Source organism: Acartia tonsa, chromosome 13 (genome assembly GCF_053477335.1).
Source record: "Acartia tonsa isolate MP-2025a chromosome 13, ASM5347733v1, whole genome shotgun sequence".
Lineage (NCBI taxonomy): Eukaryota > Metazoa > Arthropoda > Copepoda > Calanoida > Acartiidae > Acartia > Acartia tonsa.
This window is the reverse complement of record NC_137272.1, coordinates 4,930,587-4,946,960: the sequence shown is the minus strand read 5'-3', so window position 1 is coordinate 4,946,960 and position 16,374 is coordinate 4,930,587. Positions and strand designations below refer to the sequence as shown.

The 16,374-nt window shown below is 31.8% G+C and overlaps 3 protein-coding genes and 1 long non-coding RNA gene across 6 annotated transcripts in view; 3 read left to right on the top strand and 1 right to left on the bottom strand.

The window, feature by feature from the left end:
- LOC145304028 (uncharacterized) overlaps nucleotides 1-16,374 on the top strand; it is a 105,021-nt gene that overhangs the window by 35,980 nt on the left and 52,667 nt on the right. The window lies entirely within an intron of this gene.
- Nucleotides 1-16,374, top strand: part of Bin1 (histone deacetylase complex subunit SAP18) — an 85,704-nt gene that overhangs the window by 35,987 nt on the left and 33,343 nt on the right. The gene's annotated exons all lie outside the window — the stretch shown is intronic.
- On the bottom strand, nucleotides 362-2,522 carry LOC145304034 (uncharacterized). Its single transcript, XR_013873951.1, has 4 exons — nucleotides 2,300-2,522; nucleotides 1,983-2,024; nucleotides 960-1,100; nucleotides 362-536 (listed from the first exon to the last, which is right to left on the bottom strand). It is a non-coding gene; the product is annotated as an uncharacterized LOC145304034 (long non-coding RNA).
- Nucleotides 14,465-16,136, top strand: LOC145304418 (uncharacterized). Its single transcript, XM_080146298.1, has 3 exons — nucleotides 14,465-14,624; nucleotides 14,974-15,084; nucleotides 15,952-16,136. The coding sequence occupies exons 1-3, from the start codon at nucleotides 14,486-14,488 to the stop codon at nucleotides 16,134-16,136; spliced, it is 435 nt and encodes a 144-aa protein (XP_080002424.1). The 5' UTR covers nucleotides 14,465-14,485.

Genomic DNA, 16,374 nt, shown 5'->3' with positions numbered 1-16,374 from the left:
TCACTACTGTATACAACTTCTAATTTAATTTGCTTTTGTGTATTGATAAAACAATATGCTTATGTGATAATATGCGGAAATGACCGCACACCGTTGAATTGGTCTTTTCCCCCCCAACTAATTTGTTTCACTACGCCTCCCACTGTATAAAAGTAGTCAGTAATTAAGAACGATAAATCATGAGATATTTGATCATGCACCTCATGCGTGGACCCACCATATTCCCCACAACTGATAAAAATCTGCCTGTCACAATATCCACATATTCTATATCCATTACCAGAAGGCTATGCGTGTAAATATATAAATGCTACATAGCTACGTATGGATATTAGATTCTCCACCAGTAATTAACAATGAATTAAAAACGACAATTTATTTATAATAGCACATAATTATATAGGTAACATATAAATTAGACATGTAGATAAAACGGTGGTTAAAATTGTAGGTAATAATTGTTTGTAGGACTCTGGTTATGAATTAATTTACATGTAAGCAGTGTCTCTCTACGGTTGCATCAACTGTGTTGAATACTGAAACAATAAACTATTATAAGTCAGAGAAACCAATAGCCGGACAAATCTGGAAGGCTTATTGGTACAATTAAATAAGCTGGTTTAATCCTTTAAATACCTTTCATTGGCTTGACCCTTTAGGGTAAGGTTTACTCTTTTAGATGATTACTCTAATGTAACATAAGCTGTAGTTGTTATCAACGAATTATAGAGTTTAATGTATAGGTAAGTTAGGACGATTTTTTTTTAACACAAACCCATCTAGGAACCTCTTATTTGGGTTAGGGTTATCTATTCATTACATCCCTGTAGGGGTAATTAGGTACTGGCTGTCTTAGGTATAGGTATAGCTTCGGGTTTATTTAGATTACTAAACTGATGAAACCCTATTCATGGAAGCTCCCCTTTACTCTATCAGTATCTATAGCTACCTTTTCTTACCTAAGAATAAGTAGAGTAAAACAGTGCACACTGCAGGGACAGCTCTGTTGGGGTGGACCAATATGAGGCTTCTTGTCTTGTCCCAGAAGTCTGATGAACAGGTCCGCCTAAGCCATACAGCAGTGCATCATCAACGAATTTCTAGATACATAAAAAAACTATTAATTTCATTAGATACTTTTCTTTATAGGCCTGTATTTGAGAGCGCAGCTACTCAACAGATATTCAGATATTTAGTCCGCCTCTCATATAGATATATCTTAATAAAAAAGAGAAGATTAATGCTTAGCCTCTTGAGTCTTTCCTTAGGGCGCAGCTACTCAATAGATATTTAGTCCGCCTCTCATATAGATAGATATATCTTAATAAAAAAAAGAAGATTAATGCTTGGCCTCTTAAGTCCTTCCTTAGGGCGCAGCTACTCAATAAAACAAGGTCCGGCTCTCCATAGACAATTCTAGATATATAAATAAATAATACAGTTATTTTAAGTCTTCTTTGGGGGCGCAGCCACTCTATAAATAGTTTAAATGATGCCCGGCCTTATACAAAGAAATCTAGGTTAGAATAGATTAATATACAGTTATTTTAGGCCTTCTTTGGGGGCGCAGCCACTCTATAAATAGTTTAAATAAGGAACGGCCTTCTACAAATAAATCTAGATTAGAAAAAAAATTAATATTCAGTTATTTTAGGCCTTCTTTGGGGGCGCAGCCACTCTATAAATAGTTTAAATAAGGAACGGCCTTCTACAAATAAATCTAGATTAGAAAAACATTAATATATGGTTATTTCAAGGCTTCCTTAGGGGCGCAGCCTATTGTTAGACGTTTAAGGAGCGTAGTAACTCTATAAGGGGTTTATAGCACAGCTACTCTACAGCTTGTTTAATACCGTAGCTACTCTATAAGTGAATTAAGAACGTAGGTACTGTATTAGTGAATTAAGGGGTAGCTACTCTATGAGTGAATTAAGGAGCGCAGCTACTTTATAAGTGTAAATAGATATAAATAAGATTTTTACCTCTTGTTTCAATATTCTTAGGTCTCTTACAGCGAGTCCAAACTAAATTAAATTCACTAACTAGACAGAATTGTCAATAAATCACAATACATGGATTATTAAGCATACTGCACTTAATTTCAATGGTCCTGTTTCTTTATATTAACGGCTGGGAGAAAAAATCTGTAGATTTGTGCCTAATTTAATCAAGCTTGACTTTAGAGAAAAATGATTTAATTTAGAGTTTTACAACAAATTCTCTTAAAAACATATATGTAATTTGCCAAAATTCATGCATATAGTAATATTTAAACTGATTATAAAAATCACTATCTCACCTTCACTCGATCGTGGTTGGTTTAAGACTGGCAAAAATTTCTCTTGTTTGGATTCTTTTCTGGTGATTAGCTTGATAATTTGATTTTTAAACTGTTCATTAAAGCTTGTAATTCTTCGTTATTTTTTAAATTTCAGTATTTTTTTATTTGTTTGTTATTATAAAATATTATTTCTTAAGGTTAATTTTTGGGATGCTGACAACTCTTGATGGGTCTTTTCACAATAAAAAACTGCTTGATACAGGATAATGTTTATGGACATACTTACATTTTTAGGACTTTATTGTAGAGTTGCTTCGCTAAAAATATTGTACTCTGTTGTCCCAGGAATCATTATACCAAAAATCAGATCAAACGGATAATTAGATCACATAAAGATTTGTTGTTAAAAAAGTAAAAAAATCAACATATTTAAAATGGACGTACGGACATTCTGGTAATGATTATAGAGTTGATACGATTTTTAAACCGTACCTAACTACAACAGAAATCATCATGCAAAGTTTGAAATCGATAGGACAATTCTAACATGCCTAAATTAACGAATAAAAGCTATCTATCTCGGACGGACGGAAGTACGGACGGACGGACGTACGGACCGACCCTAATTATAGAAAAGCTTCGCTTTTAAAAAAGTCTTTATAATGTACGTAAGATCATAACTGCCAAACTGAGGGACTAAGTAAATTATATACTGTATGCTCATTAGTAGGGAATCTTTACTAAATAATAATTCCGTCAATCTTGAACAGCAGCCGAGAAAATAACAGTCTTCACATACCGTTTCTTTCGGACGGACATTCCGATTTATGAAGTAGCTTCGTTTCTGAACAAAATTTAAACTATAAATCAGCTATGTATGTTTAGGTTGAATCTACAATTCATGTTCGTCTGTCAGTCTGTCAGGTTTTTTGGTCATCTATAATACAAAGTAGAATGATGTCTCTCGGTCTGTCTCGGTAACCACTTAACTGATTGGAAATTAGTGGTTTCAGCTCCAATTTTCTTTCTTTAACCAGTTCGAAATTAGTGGTCACAGGTTTCTAACTATTATTGGGGAAAATCACCCTTAGAAAAAATTATCCCCCTCTCAAAAAAAAAATAAAATAAAATGGAGTTGTGGGGGCATCCCCCCTTCTACCCCCTAAAATTAAAAAAAATAAATTTAAATTTAAAAGAATGGGTTTCGGGAATCATCTCCCTCTAGAGGCTCTAGGGGCGAAGCCGCTAGTATATTTAAAGGTATAAAGTAAAAAAGCGACTATTTGACCTTGATCATGTCTAATAATTGGGTTTTTAAAAGCGTAGCTTTTTAATAATTCATTTAAAGTCGGTCTTTTTTCGTTTATTTATGCATATTGGAATTGTCCTATCAATTCAAAGCTTTGTATGATGATTCCTGTAACAGTGAGGTACGATTTAGAAAGCGTAGCAACTCCATAATCGTTACTTGAAAGTCCGTACGTCTCTTTAAACATGCTGATTTATTTTCCTTTTGACAACATTTTGTCGTTTGATATAATTTTCCTATTCATCTGATTTTTGTAATAAAGATTCCTAGAACAACAAGGTACAATTTTATAAGTGAAGGATCTTTATAATCAAGTCCTAAAACTGTAAGTATGGCCTTTAAAAGGTATCATAGATATATGCAATTTTGCAACAAACCACGTACAATTTTGTTTAGACTTATCTGTATTCTGCATAATATAAAGTTTTTAATATTCGTTTTTCCTAACGTCTGATTTTAGAGCTTGGTTTTTATGGATATTATTATCCTTGTAAGTGTAACTTACAAAACAATAGTGGGCAAAAGAACGAATTTGAAGTGAGAGGCAGGTAGATAGAAAAAAATAAATCTATGAAAAGTTGAAGAACTGTTATCCCCCTAGGTCACTCATTTTTTTTTATATTCAAACGATTTTACAAAAAAAATCTAGCAAAAATTTTAAACAAAAGTAATTTAAAGATATCTTCCTTTATGGCACAGAATTTGCTTTTAAATGCTTTTTAAATGTTGCATTTTTCAAATATTAACCATATCAATAAAAGGATGTATTTTTAAGTTTTCAATTTTAATAATTTTTTTTGTAATATTATTCAAATCATAATTAACCCAATTCCAATAACATTATTTTTAGTAGGAAAAATACAAAGTCGTATTTTAAGATACAATTAAAACATTCGCCATTGCAAATTATTTTTATTTGGTGCATTAAAAGAACACATTGACCTATGAATAAAGGTACTAAGATTCTATTACCTATGTTGGGTCGCGTCGAAGTACATATACGAATTGCGTGCACGTAAGCAACTTGCGTTCACAACCACATGCGTCACGCGCGTGCATTGAATATATATTAAGTGGATATATTAAGTGAAAATTTTCGTCATTTTAGGTTGCTGATATGGACCTCATTTATTGGTCATTTCATTCATCCAATAGGGAGGAAGGTGATGATGTAAAAGAGGTGAATGTTTGCGTAGAGTGGGGCGTTATTTTACTATCCCTAGATTATATAAAAATCTGGTGCAACATCCAAGTAATAATACATCGAATGTGCATGGTATCTTGCGTTTGCAGTTCCAAGTGTGTGTGTGTGTGTGTGTGTGTGTGTGTGTGTGTGTGTGTGTGTGTGTGTGTGTGTGTGTGTTTGGGTGTGGGTGTGTGTTGGTGTGTTTGGGTGTGTGTGTGTAGTGTATTACATCCAGTTTACGGGCAGTAAGACCATAAATATGAAACCAATATTACGTCTTATTTCATATAAAATTTTGCTTCAAATGTGTAAAAAGTAGATTTAAAGTGACTAATTATTATTCAAATCAGTATCGTACACAGTGATTTATTAAAAGCGAAGCTTTTCTATAATTAGGGTCGGTCCGTCCGTCCGTCCGTCCGTCCGAGATAGATAGCTTTTATTCGTTAATTTAGGCATGTTAGAATTGTCCTATCGATTTCAAACTTTGCATGATGATTTCTGTAGTAGTTGGGTACGATTTAGAAAGCGTAGCAACTCTATAATCATTACCAGAATGTCCGTACGTCCATTTTAAACATGTTGATTTTTCTACTTTTTTACAACAAATTTTCAAGTGTTTTAATTATCCGTTTGATCTGATTTTTGGTTTGTTGATTCCTGGGACAACAAAGAACAATATTATAAGAGAAGCAACTCTATAATCAAGTCCAAAAATGTAAGTATGTCCATAAACATTATCCTGTTTTTAAGCAGTTTTTCAACAAATTTACCTACAATTTTGATTCGACATTTATACATTCATGTTCCGATTTTTCAGTTCAGATACTATACAAGTGTTAATGTCCGTTTGTCCTACCGTTTCAGTGCTTCGCTTTTATGGATGTTGTCATCCTTGTTTTTTTTATATTCTATTTCATTTTTAAGCATGGATGAACCTTTTTAAAAGCATTTATTAATAGTTGATTATTTTCGAGTTTTTAATAGTATTGCATTCTTATTAATAGTTATTTTTTATTTATATAAAAAAAGGCATGATAATAGCTGTGTATCAAAAATAATATATACAAATTTATATTTAAACAAGGATGACAACATCCATAATTAGCAAAGCACAAAAAAGTCATCTATAGATATATAGACAAAGTGTAGAATCAAGCAGTAGTCATAAAAAAAGGACCTGCGAATCAGGAAAATTACGAAACCCTCCAAAAACATTCATATTTTCTTTGTAGCATGACTTTCGCACCGACTGACAAAGTGAGTTGTAAGAGAAAATACAAAAAAAGTGAAAAATTAAAATAAAGCTACTTGCTCATGCCCTTTCATATATGAACACCAAAATTCATTTTTAAAATGTGGAAATCAGTAAAAAGAGAATAAGCGACCAATAAGCTGCTTTAAATCAGTTGGACAGCTATGATTGTTTCATACTTAAATTTTCTCCCTATATTTATGGAACTGAGTAAATATTCTCCCTATATTTATGGAACTGAGTAAATATTCTCCCTATATTTATGGAACTGAGTAAATATTCTCCCTATATTTATGGAACTGAGTAAATATTCTCCCTATATTTATGGAACTGAGTAAATATTCTCCCTATATTTATGGAACTGAGTAAATATTCTCCCTATATTTATGGAACTGAGTAAATATTCTCCCTATATTTATGGAACTGAGTAAATATTCTCCCTATATTTATGGAACTGAGTAAATATTCTCCCTATATTTATGGAACTGAGTAAATATTCTCTCTATATTTATGGAACTGAGTAAATATTCTCCCTATATTTATGGAACTGAGTAAATCCCATATTAACTACTAGCGGCTACGCCCCTAGAGGCCTCTAGTGGCACTCTAAATGTTTTTTTTAAATTTAAATATGTCTATGTTGCGTTTGACGTTTATGTTTCGTTGAACTCTCTTTGTTGAATCAAGAAACATAAAAAAATTAGATCTTTTGTGATTTCTTTTGGGAGGGTGGTGGTACCCTACCCCAAAATAGTTTTAAACCTTCCCGGGACCTATGAGAATCTACCGTGTTTTCCGCGGTTAGCGAGATTCTTCGGTACAAACACACAGACAAACAGACATCATGTTACTTTAGTATAAGGATAGCGTTACGGACTAAAAGACGGACGGACAAAGTGAATTATAGAGTAGCTTTGCTACTAAAATAATATCAATATCATTATGGAAACATTGTTATTGGACTTAAATTTAATAGACAGATTTGTTGAATTAGTTCAAAAACAAATATCTTAACAATATATTCTATTGATAACAAAATGTTTTTAGAAAAAAGTAATATGTAAATCATCTTAAATATGTGTGTATGTTTGTGTGTGTGTTTTTGTGTCTGTGTGTGTTTGTGTGTGGGTTTGTGTTTGTGTGTGAGTTTGTGCGTGTGTATAGTGTATGTGTTTATGTGTGTGTATATGTGTGTGCGTGTTAATTTACAAGAGAATGCGTAGAGACTGTATTAATATTGTATTGTATGTAGATGAATGAACTTTCACATTCTAGGTATACTAATAGTAGCTAAGTAATTAGAACAATCCTACTACAAAGTAACATGATGCCTATCAGTTTGTCTGTATGTCTGTGTGTCTATTTGTAACGATGGAACTCTCTAACAGCTGAATATGGTTTTCCTTTATAATATAGCTTCTCATAGGTCCTGGGAAGGTTTATAATAATTTGGAGGAGGTTACCATCACCCTCCAAAAGAGAAATAGCTCCCAGAAAAAAATAACTACCTCCCCCAAAATTTTTCTTTTTAGAATTAAAATAAAAAATGGCGATGTATAATTCCCCCCCCCCCCCCTTACCTTAAAGAAATGTTTTCCTTTAAATAACAACTCAATACATTTGGGTCTCTTTTGAGTGTTTTAATGTGCATATTTTTGTATAACATTTTTATACTAGTAGCGACTGAGTCCCTAGCATCTAGAGGCTCTATAATTAAAAGGGACAGAAAGAGGCTAGACTAAAATAGCTTAAAACCATCACGAAACCTAAAATAGAAAACTCAGTCAGTTCAGTATTCATTGAGATCTTATAAGCTTCAGACAAAAACACTACTACTTTATATACTATTATATTATACACTTGCTGCTTCACTACTAACCTCTAGGGGCTTTGCCCCAAGAGGTGATTTTAAAAAAAAATGTCAAAATTCGTAAAAGGACCAGGGAAATCTTCAGCAAATTTTAAAAAAATTTGGGGGGGGGGATTTTTTTTTGTTTTTGGGGGGGTTGGTGGAGTCCCACCCCCAAAGAAAATAGCTTAAAACAACCACAGGACCAATAGGTATAGACCCTGAAGAGTAGAATCCGATCGGTTCAGTGGTTACCGAGATCTTAAGCTTCAGACGGACAGACAGACGGAAGGACAGACATCATTCTACTTTGTATTATAGATATCTCTTTATCCCAATTTTATGGGAGGCGATTTGGGAGATTTAATTACCTTCACAGTTTTCTAATCATATGGACACTAATTGACAGCTATAATACATAAATACAAACAAAATCAAGGATCTAAAGGGATAAGACAATGGCCGATAAAGTGATGTAAATCCCAAATGATGATACACAAAATTACTAAAGTCACTATATTAAGATTATTTAGTACACCCTGTAAATATTCTAATTCTTACTATATAGAGAGTTTAAGATTAGATGTTTAATTATTCATATCTAATATGTGATTCGCTTACTTTTTATAGCCAGTACTAAAAGGAAACTACCTTTTTGTAATCAATATTAAACAAGAATGACAACATCCATATGCACCAAAAAAATCATGTAATGGTCAACTGGACAAAGTTAGTTACTAGTAGAGTTCAATTGAAGATAATAAAAAAAGGGAGAAAATATGCTTAAAGTCAAAGAAAATCCCGAAACCTTTGGACTTTAGTTTCATTCACTGACAGACAGACGGACAAAAAAACAATGTATAAACTAGATGCTCATTGATGCCTTTCTTTAACAATAGCCCAGAAAATCATATTTGAACAATGGTGTTACGGACTTACGGACGGAAGATTCTTAATGGTTGAAAAAATCTACTGGTTAGCAAAATCTGCAAAAGAAATTGCAGCCTTCTGTCTCAAATATCAGCAAAGAAAATAGACATAGAAATTCAATATCTCCAAGAAATTATTGAGTAATATCATAGATGTTCATTTTTCATAGGAATCCCCCTAGCCATATGAGCATAGGTTAGACAGAGATATAGACCAGGGATCTAAAGGGACAGTGGCCGATAAATTGATGCTCATCCTTAATGATGACACACAAAGTTACCCTTTTTGTAAATTAAAATTAATCGTTGAAACGTTTGAACACTCAACTTAATTCAGTAAAAGTCCCCAAAGATGTTAAGCAAACGAATAAGAAAACTTTTTTGAAAAACTTTGGGGACTAGTGTAATAAACAGCTCATTGTCCCCTCTCTTTTTAGATATATGACTACAAATTGCAAGCAAGGGAAAAAATTAGAGTGTCCATTTATGGTCTATAAAAGTTAAAAATTGTGGTACGTGTTCTCATCAATTTTCCATAATAACTTTTACAATTTTGTGCTATCATAATTTCAACAAAGATAATTATATCCATTAGAAACTATATATCATTTCCTCTGCGGGGGGCTCTAACTCTGCGGGGCCAATTGTCTATACCAACGACCCAATATAACCAAAACAATCAAATGAAAAACTACCCCCCGCCTCTTATTATGGGAAAATACTTTTTATTCTTTCTAGATAGATTGCGTGACTTTTTAAATCAGCAAGGTTTGGTGATTTTCTTCATGTAGTAATTCGGACGAGAACTTGAGTGTTCATTATTAAAGTGAAATAAGGCTTTTTATACATGGTGTTAATAAAAAATGCGTTTTCCAGTTCTTAGGGTCAAAATTGTCCTTTAGGGATTTTATATATAACTATTTTTTAAAAAGTTGTGAAACCCTCTTCCCCATGCTAAAAGATATGATTAAATACATATAATTTCTGTATTAAACTTTACTTTTTTTGTTAAATATTTAATTTCTTTCGAAATTTACTGCTCTACTTATGGATATTAATAACCTTTATAATATTCTGCTATATATGATTAAATACCCATTAAGAAATTAATTATTAAAATACTAGATTTTCACAGTACATTAGTAAAAATATGGGCTCGGCAGCCGCTTATAAGCCTTAAATTTAAACCAGCTTTTGTGGCAAATTCAGCTTGTACCAACAACGAAATTAATTGGAAAATAAATCACGAAACCTATGTGTGATTTTCAGCTGTCGTTGGGGGGGGGGGGGGCAAACCATTGTAAAATTGATGACCTTTACATCTCATGTTCAAATATTATTTTAGATTTATTTCGCTTATTGGCTATACCCTATTCCTGGCAAAATAAAATTCTTAAAAATTGTTGAATTGTCTGTTTAGCAACAGGTTTAGACATCCAGCTGATAATGACAATCTCACTGGCGAGCCCTCGTAAAAATTCAGGGAGGGAGTATCAATGTTGGATAAAATAATCTACAACCCTTCTTTTTTCCCAAAATTTACAAGTATTAGAGTACAATTTCTACATAAGATTGTTAAAAAAAAGATTATTTTCAATTGAACAATCTCTTTATTCGATCCCTTAAGCATAAATCATATGTCAAAACAAATAAATGATATTTAAACTTTTTATAAAATTTTAGTAGCGAAGCTAATTAACGCACTTTGTCCCTCTATACAGCTTTGTTTCTAAAAATATAAATTAAAAAAAAAATATTCATAAAGCTTTGTTTGGGTTAGGTTGGGTTAAGCTTACCGGAGACCCGCAGGGATAGGATCTGCAGGGTTTGAGCCCTGCATAGGGCTCAACTATAAACATACTTTTTTTCGAAAATTGTTAAAAGGCGTTACTTAAATATATAAAAACATTTTTTTGAAAAAAGGTGTAAAAAAGGACTAAATTATACAAAAGAAAAATCTTTACAGTCTAATTGCCAGAAGACAAACGAACACATGTTGTTTGTAAAGTGGCATTTTTGCTGAAAAAAATGACATAAAATAAAGATATATGAACTGTAATGTGAATGCAAAATAAAATAAATTGTTCCATATTGCTATTAAAATCCAGGAAACATTAATGATTACTTTTTACAAATTTACAACTACCTAAACTTAATTGCTGTTATTTTATGCACATTTTCTTATTCATTCGTTTTAGATTGCCCAGTTTGCATTCCTTTGCTATATAATATTTTATGAACTTACTTATGACAAGGCAAAAATTCTACTTAACTTTAGGGCTGTTTCCCTCAGTGCATATTAGGACACAGAAGGAGCTTTCCTTATACCTTATTTTGAAATAAATTGAAAATAGTTTGAGTAGTTTTTTGTGACTAAGAGTTAGGGCAACGCAGAATTTTTCCCCCAGGGTTAGAGCACCATAAAGGGTTAGGCAAAAAGAAAAAAGCTACCTACCCTTCAATTTTAAAATAATGGGGGAGGGTTTAAGCTCGCTCGGCACTCTGAGGGAAAGCACTGATTATGGATTGATCTAAAATGTATATCCTCCAATCAGGGGCGTCCAAGCTTTTTTTTGGGAAGGGGTAAACCCTTTTTAACCCCCCCCCCCCACCCCTTGGACGTCTTTGCCTACAATAAGTAAATATCCCCTTTTTATACATTAATATAGCTATAGGTACATATATGGTTAAAACGTCATATTTACTTTTGATATACAACTTCTCTCTTTACATATGACATGCCTAACGTGCAAACCAACAGACAATAGAGCATTTAGAAAAGCTTGCTTTAAATAGAACTTATTGACCTTATACTTAAAATTATAGAGTTGATTTCCTATACAACTAAATTATTCATATGATCATGCATTTTGACAATTTTACTTCTACAAGAAGTGGACCATAATCAAACTTTTTAATGCAGAGCTAGAGAGAAAGAGGGGATAATGGACTGTTTATTCCACAAGTCCCCAAAGTTTTATAATAACGTTTTGTTATTCGTTGCCTTAACAACTTTGGGGACTTTAGTGAATTTTGATTGGTTGGTTAATTAAGTTCAGTGTTCAAACATTTCAACCAATAATTTTAAGGGGTATTTATGTGTTTCATCACTAGGAATTTACATCAATCTATCGGCCATTTTCTTGTCCCTTTAGATTCCGGGAGGGGTGTGGGGTACTTTGGTTCAATTTTCGGTTTGAAGAATTATACCAACATTAATTTTTTTTTTGAATTTTTTCTATTTACAATATATTGTATACAACAGTCATTATTAGACCATAGGTTCTACATTATATTAATGTTGTATTTTAATGGATTATATCCGTAGAACGGACATTACAGTGTCCCGTCCTAGAAAAATTTTGTTGATATTTTGGCCCCCAGCCAAAATATGGTTGAGTTATGCAAAAAAAATGACCCATGCAAAATATTTTTTCTGTAATGCAAAAAGACCTGTTTTTTAAGCTTTTGTACCATCTCAATTTTAAAGATTTTACAAAATTTCAACTAAAAGTTATTGTATTGTTTTAAAGCCAACTTTCCACAGATAATAAAATGAAAAAATATGTAATTTAAACCAGTTTTGTTTGCCCCGAGAGTACGAAGGCCCGGTCTAACAAAACTGGTATTAATTTTATGATTTTTTTATGTTCGTGGAAAATTGTCTATAATACGATGCTATATATAATTTTTCAGAGAGCCGGTACTAATCCTGCGGATTTTAATCGGTTTCGAAGCATTACTCTAAAAATGTTACAGTTAAGAAAAATATGTATTGTATACCTACTCTTTAAAAGACACTTTGGGGCTACTTTTTTCCACTTCGTTTATTTTGTCCTGATCCAATAATGATTCTTATTTTAAGCAAAAGATCTCTGAAAGTTTAGTTAATTATTTACACAGAAGCTTCACTTGTCATTAGGTGGTAATTGGCTTTTTTTTATACAAAGTCTATTAGTGTAAAACCACTAGTATTAATAAAAATATTTTGTTACCCGGGCAGAAGTGGTTAGGATTTAGCTTGTTTATTGTTATTAGTAATATCTTATATTTTTTGATTTTATGACTTTGTTTAAATTTCAATGCCCAAATGAATATGTCTATGTTAGTTTTGTTTAATTAGTTTGTAATTTCCTAACCATCTAAAAAATTTTCATTTTTCATTTGGACTTCCTGGTAATAAGTTTTAAAATAATTTGTGACATTTTTTATACAAATTTATGTTTGATAAATATAAATTTTGATCATATTTGCTACTATCTAATGTCTCAAACCTAAAGTTTTTTAGACAAAATGAATTAAAAATGATTGCTAAAATCGAAATATATCTTCATGTCTTAGTATAGTTTATTTTTTAATAAATAGGTTAAAAACATACTAACTATAAAATGTAGAAACTGATACTTTTAAAAGATTTTAAAGTTTAGTATTGCTTTGTATGCATTGCTGTACATTTTTCAATATTCAATATACATTTTAACATTTTTTTACTTGAAAGTAATTATAATTTTATACATTAAGAATTATAAAAAGTTACTGTGCAGTTTTCAAGATTTTTAAAGATGATATACAGATGCAATGGTACAGTCGAGCGCTATAAAATTGCAGAATTAAAGGCGAAACTATTTCATATACCTACCAGTATAAAATTTTTGGGGACTTTCTTGGCTGCTAATCAAGACAAATAGCTGAATTTGTTTTAAAGATTCTTACATCCAGTTTATAAGTCTTTGACGGATATCGTTACTTTAGCCCGCTGCGAGTTTTACTTTACTAGAGAAAATGAAAATCTGGTGTAACATCCAAGTAACAATAAATCCAATAGTGCTCATTTGCTTTTAAAAATTGAATTCTGATTTTTAGTGATAAATGCTACAATCTAAATCCTTTCTTATGTTTAGCTGTTGTTCTTGATGATATAAGAGCCTCGCTACTTATAGATGTTTTCATCCTTGAATACTATATAGTTGATAATTATTATGCAATTTAATTGTTGGTATCCTTGATTTTTTGCCCTTAAGAGTTTAGTTTTCTCATTTTTTCTTTTTGTTACACGAAATACTTATACAGAGAGCAACAACTGCACATATCTTCATGTATCAAAGTTCTTTTGTGATTATAAGTACAACTACATGATTTCCTATTTTATAGGAGCGACGCTTTTCTAAGTTTTAAACAACCGTCTATATGCTCATTTAAAAGTTTTGTGAGGTAAAGTTATGAAAATTATGCCTTTACGTACCAAGAACGGACTAAAAGATATTGCAAATGTCTGTGCTTCACATAGCAAAATCTTATAAAATATAGCTTTTCTGTGCTTCACATAGCAAAATCTTATAAAATATAGCTTTTTGTCCTTCACATAGCAAAATCTCACAAAGTATAGCTTTTTTGTCCTTAACATAGCAAAATCTCACAAAATATAGCTTTTTGGTCCTTCACATAGCAAATCTTGCAAAATATACGTACCTTTTTTGTCCTTCACATAGCAAAATCTCACAAAATATAGCTTTTTTGTACTTCAAATAGCAAAATCTCACAAAATATAGCTTTTTGTCCTTCACATAGAAAAATCTCACAAACTATAGCTTTCTGTCCTTTTACAGACAAAAATAATTTATAGTTGACTTATCTCTATGATTCAATTTCAGAACAAAACTTAATGTACAATGCAAGATGATGAAGAACGGAATGGCCAGCCAGAAACATTGCAAATGTCTGGCGCTATTATTATCCTCTGTAGTTCTAATATCATGGATCCTCATATTTTATGATTCAACCTATGTTTTCCAAAATTTAAGCTTAACATCAACAGGTACAGGAATGCAGAAATCTATAGGGATAAGACAATGGCCGATAAATTAATGTACATCCTCAATGATGAAACACAAAACTACAAATTCTGTCGATCTAAATTAGTGATTGAAACGTTTGAACACTCAACTTAATGAACAAACCAATCAAAATTCAATAAAGTCTACAAAGTTATTAAGCTAATGAATAAAGAAACATTAGCATAAAACTTTGGGGACTAGTGTCAAGCAGCTTTTTCAAAGAATATTTTTGCTAATTGTTTGGGTTCGAACTTAATACAACCTTGCAACTTAAGTGCCCCTAGAGGTTTCAAGAAATTGATAAAACAGTTACACTATTTTTTATTACAGAAGGATTGGAGGAGTTATTCAGTGAGTCAGGCAGTCAGACAACAGTTAAAACTAAAGAAAAATCTGGAGTGAAAAAAGAACCTAATACAACATGTTATAAGTATATAGTAGGTAATATTTTTGTTCTTACTAAATAAATTTATCCTTATAATAAAGTAAAAGGATCTCTGTCTGTCTGTGTGTACCGAAGGATCTCACTAACCACCGATATGGTTATCCTTTACATGGAAGCTTCTCATAGGTCATGGGAAGGTTTATAACTATTTTTAAAATTTTTCAAATCCAATGCCCCTAGAGGCCTCTTGGAAGGGGGGGGGGGTGAATAGTATATAACAAGTTGAAATTATTTTTAGCATCGCAGCTACTCTATAACTTAGGTTTCTCGTGGACTTTGTATTTTTTATAAACTTTAAATTGAATTCACCCCCAAATTTCCAAAAATTCCAAAATTCTTTGAATTTGGAAGTCTAACTCTTAACTAATCCTATAAATTTCATACATAGTAGTAAGGTTTTTTGTCTGCAGCTTAAGATTTCTATAACTAATGAACTAATTGAGTTCTCCATCTTAGGGAAGCTTCACATAGATCCTTGGATGGTTTTAGGCTATTTTTCTGCCCTCCCTTTTATATGCTAGAGGCGCAGCCGCTAGTAGTAATTTTAAATATGGCTTTAACAATACTTGAATTAGTTTTCAATTTAACTTTAAAAACTCTTAATTATGATAATAAAACTATAGTATAGATGTATAACCAGAAAACTACCTGGATCCCCCTGTTGAGGACCTTTTTCGTCTGCTAAAAAATTGCTTTCTGCTCTATTGTAGCGACTTGGCTGTGTTAATATTCTCGACGCTATTGGTTGATTTTCAAAAACCCAAATTGAAAGTCGTTACAGGGTCCTTGGGAAGCAGATATACAGTTATTTAACCCCTCCCCCCTCTATTTCATTACTCTAATATTATGATTTATCTTTTCAGGAAAGCAAAATGAAAGTATCCAAACAAGAAAGTCAAAATTTAGAATTCTCTCTGACATTCCTAAAAATCTGACAGTATATAATGATACAAATTTCTTCAAATGGTTTAGCTTCAAATACAGACAAGTTATTATTAATAAAGAAACAGATGCCAACAAAGACAGGGAAAAACAGATGAACAAATAAGCATTTACATAACAAGGATGACAACATCCATAAAGCGAAGCTTTGAAACGGTAGGACAAACAACCATTAACACTTCGTTTCTAGTATTTGTTTTTTGCAAAAATGCTTAAATACAGGATAGTGTTTTAGGACATTCTTACATTTTAATTTTAGGACTTGATTATAGAGATGCTTTGCTGATAATATTATACCTTGATGTAATAGTAATCATTATTCAAAGAATCAGGTTAATAGGATA

Coding starts and splice junctions, on each gene's coding strand:
- LOC145304418 (XM_080146298.1), top strand. CDS start 14,486: ATGATGAAGAACGGAATGGCCAGCCAGAAACATTGCAAATGTCTGGCG. Junction 14,625..14,973: donor TTTAAGCTTAACATCAACAG/GTACAGGAATGC, acceptor TTTTTATTACAG/AAGGATTGGAGGAGTTATTC. Junction 15,085..15,951: donor ATGTTATAAGTATATAGTAG/GTAATATTTTTG, acceptor TTATCTTTTCAG/GAAAGCAAAATGAAAGTATC.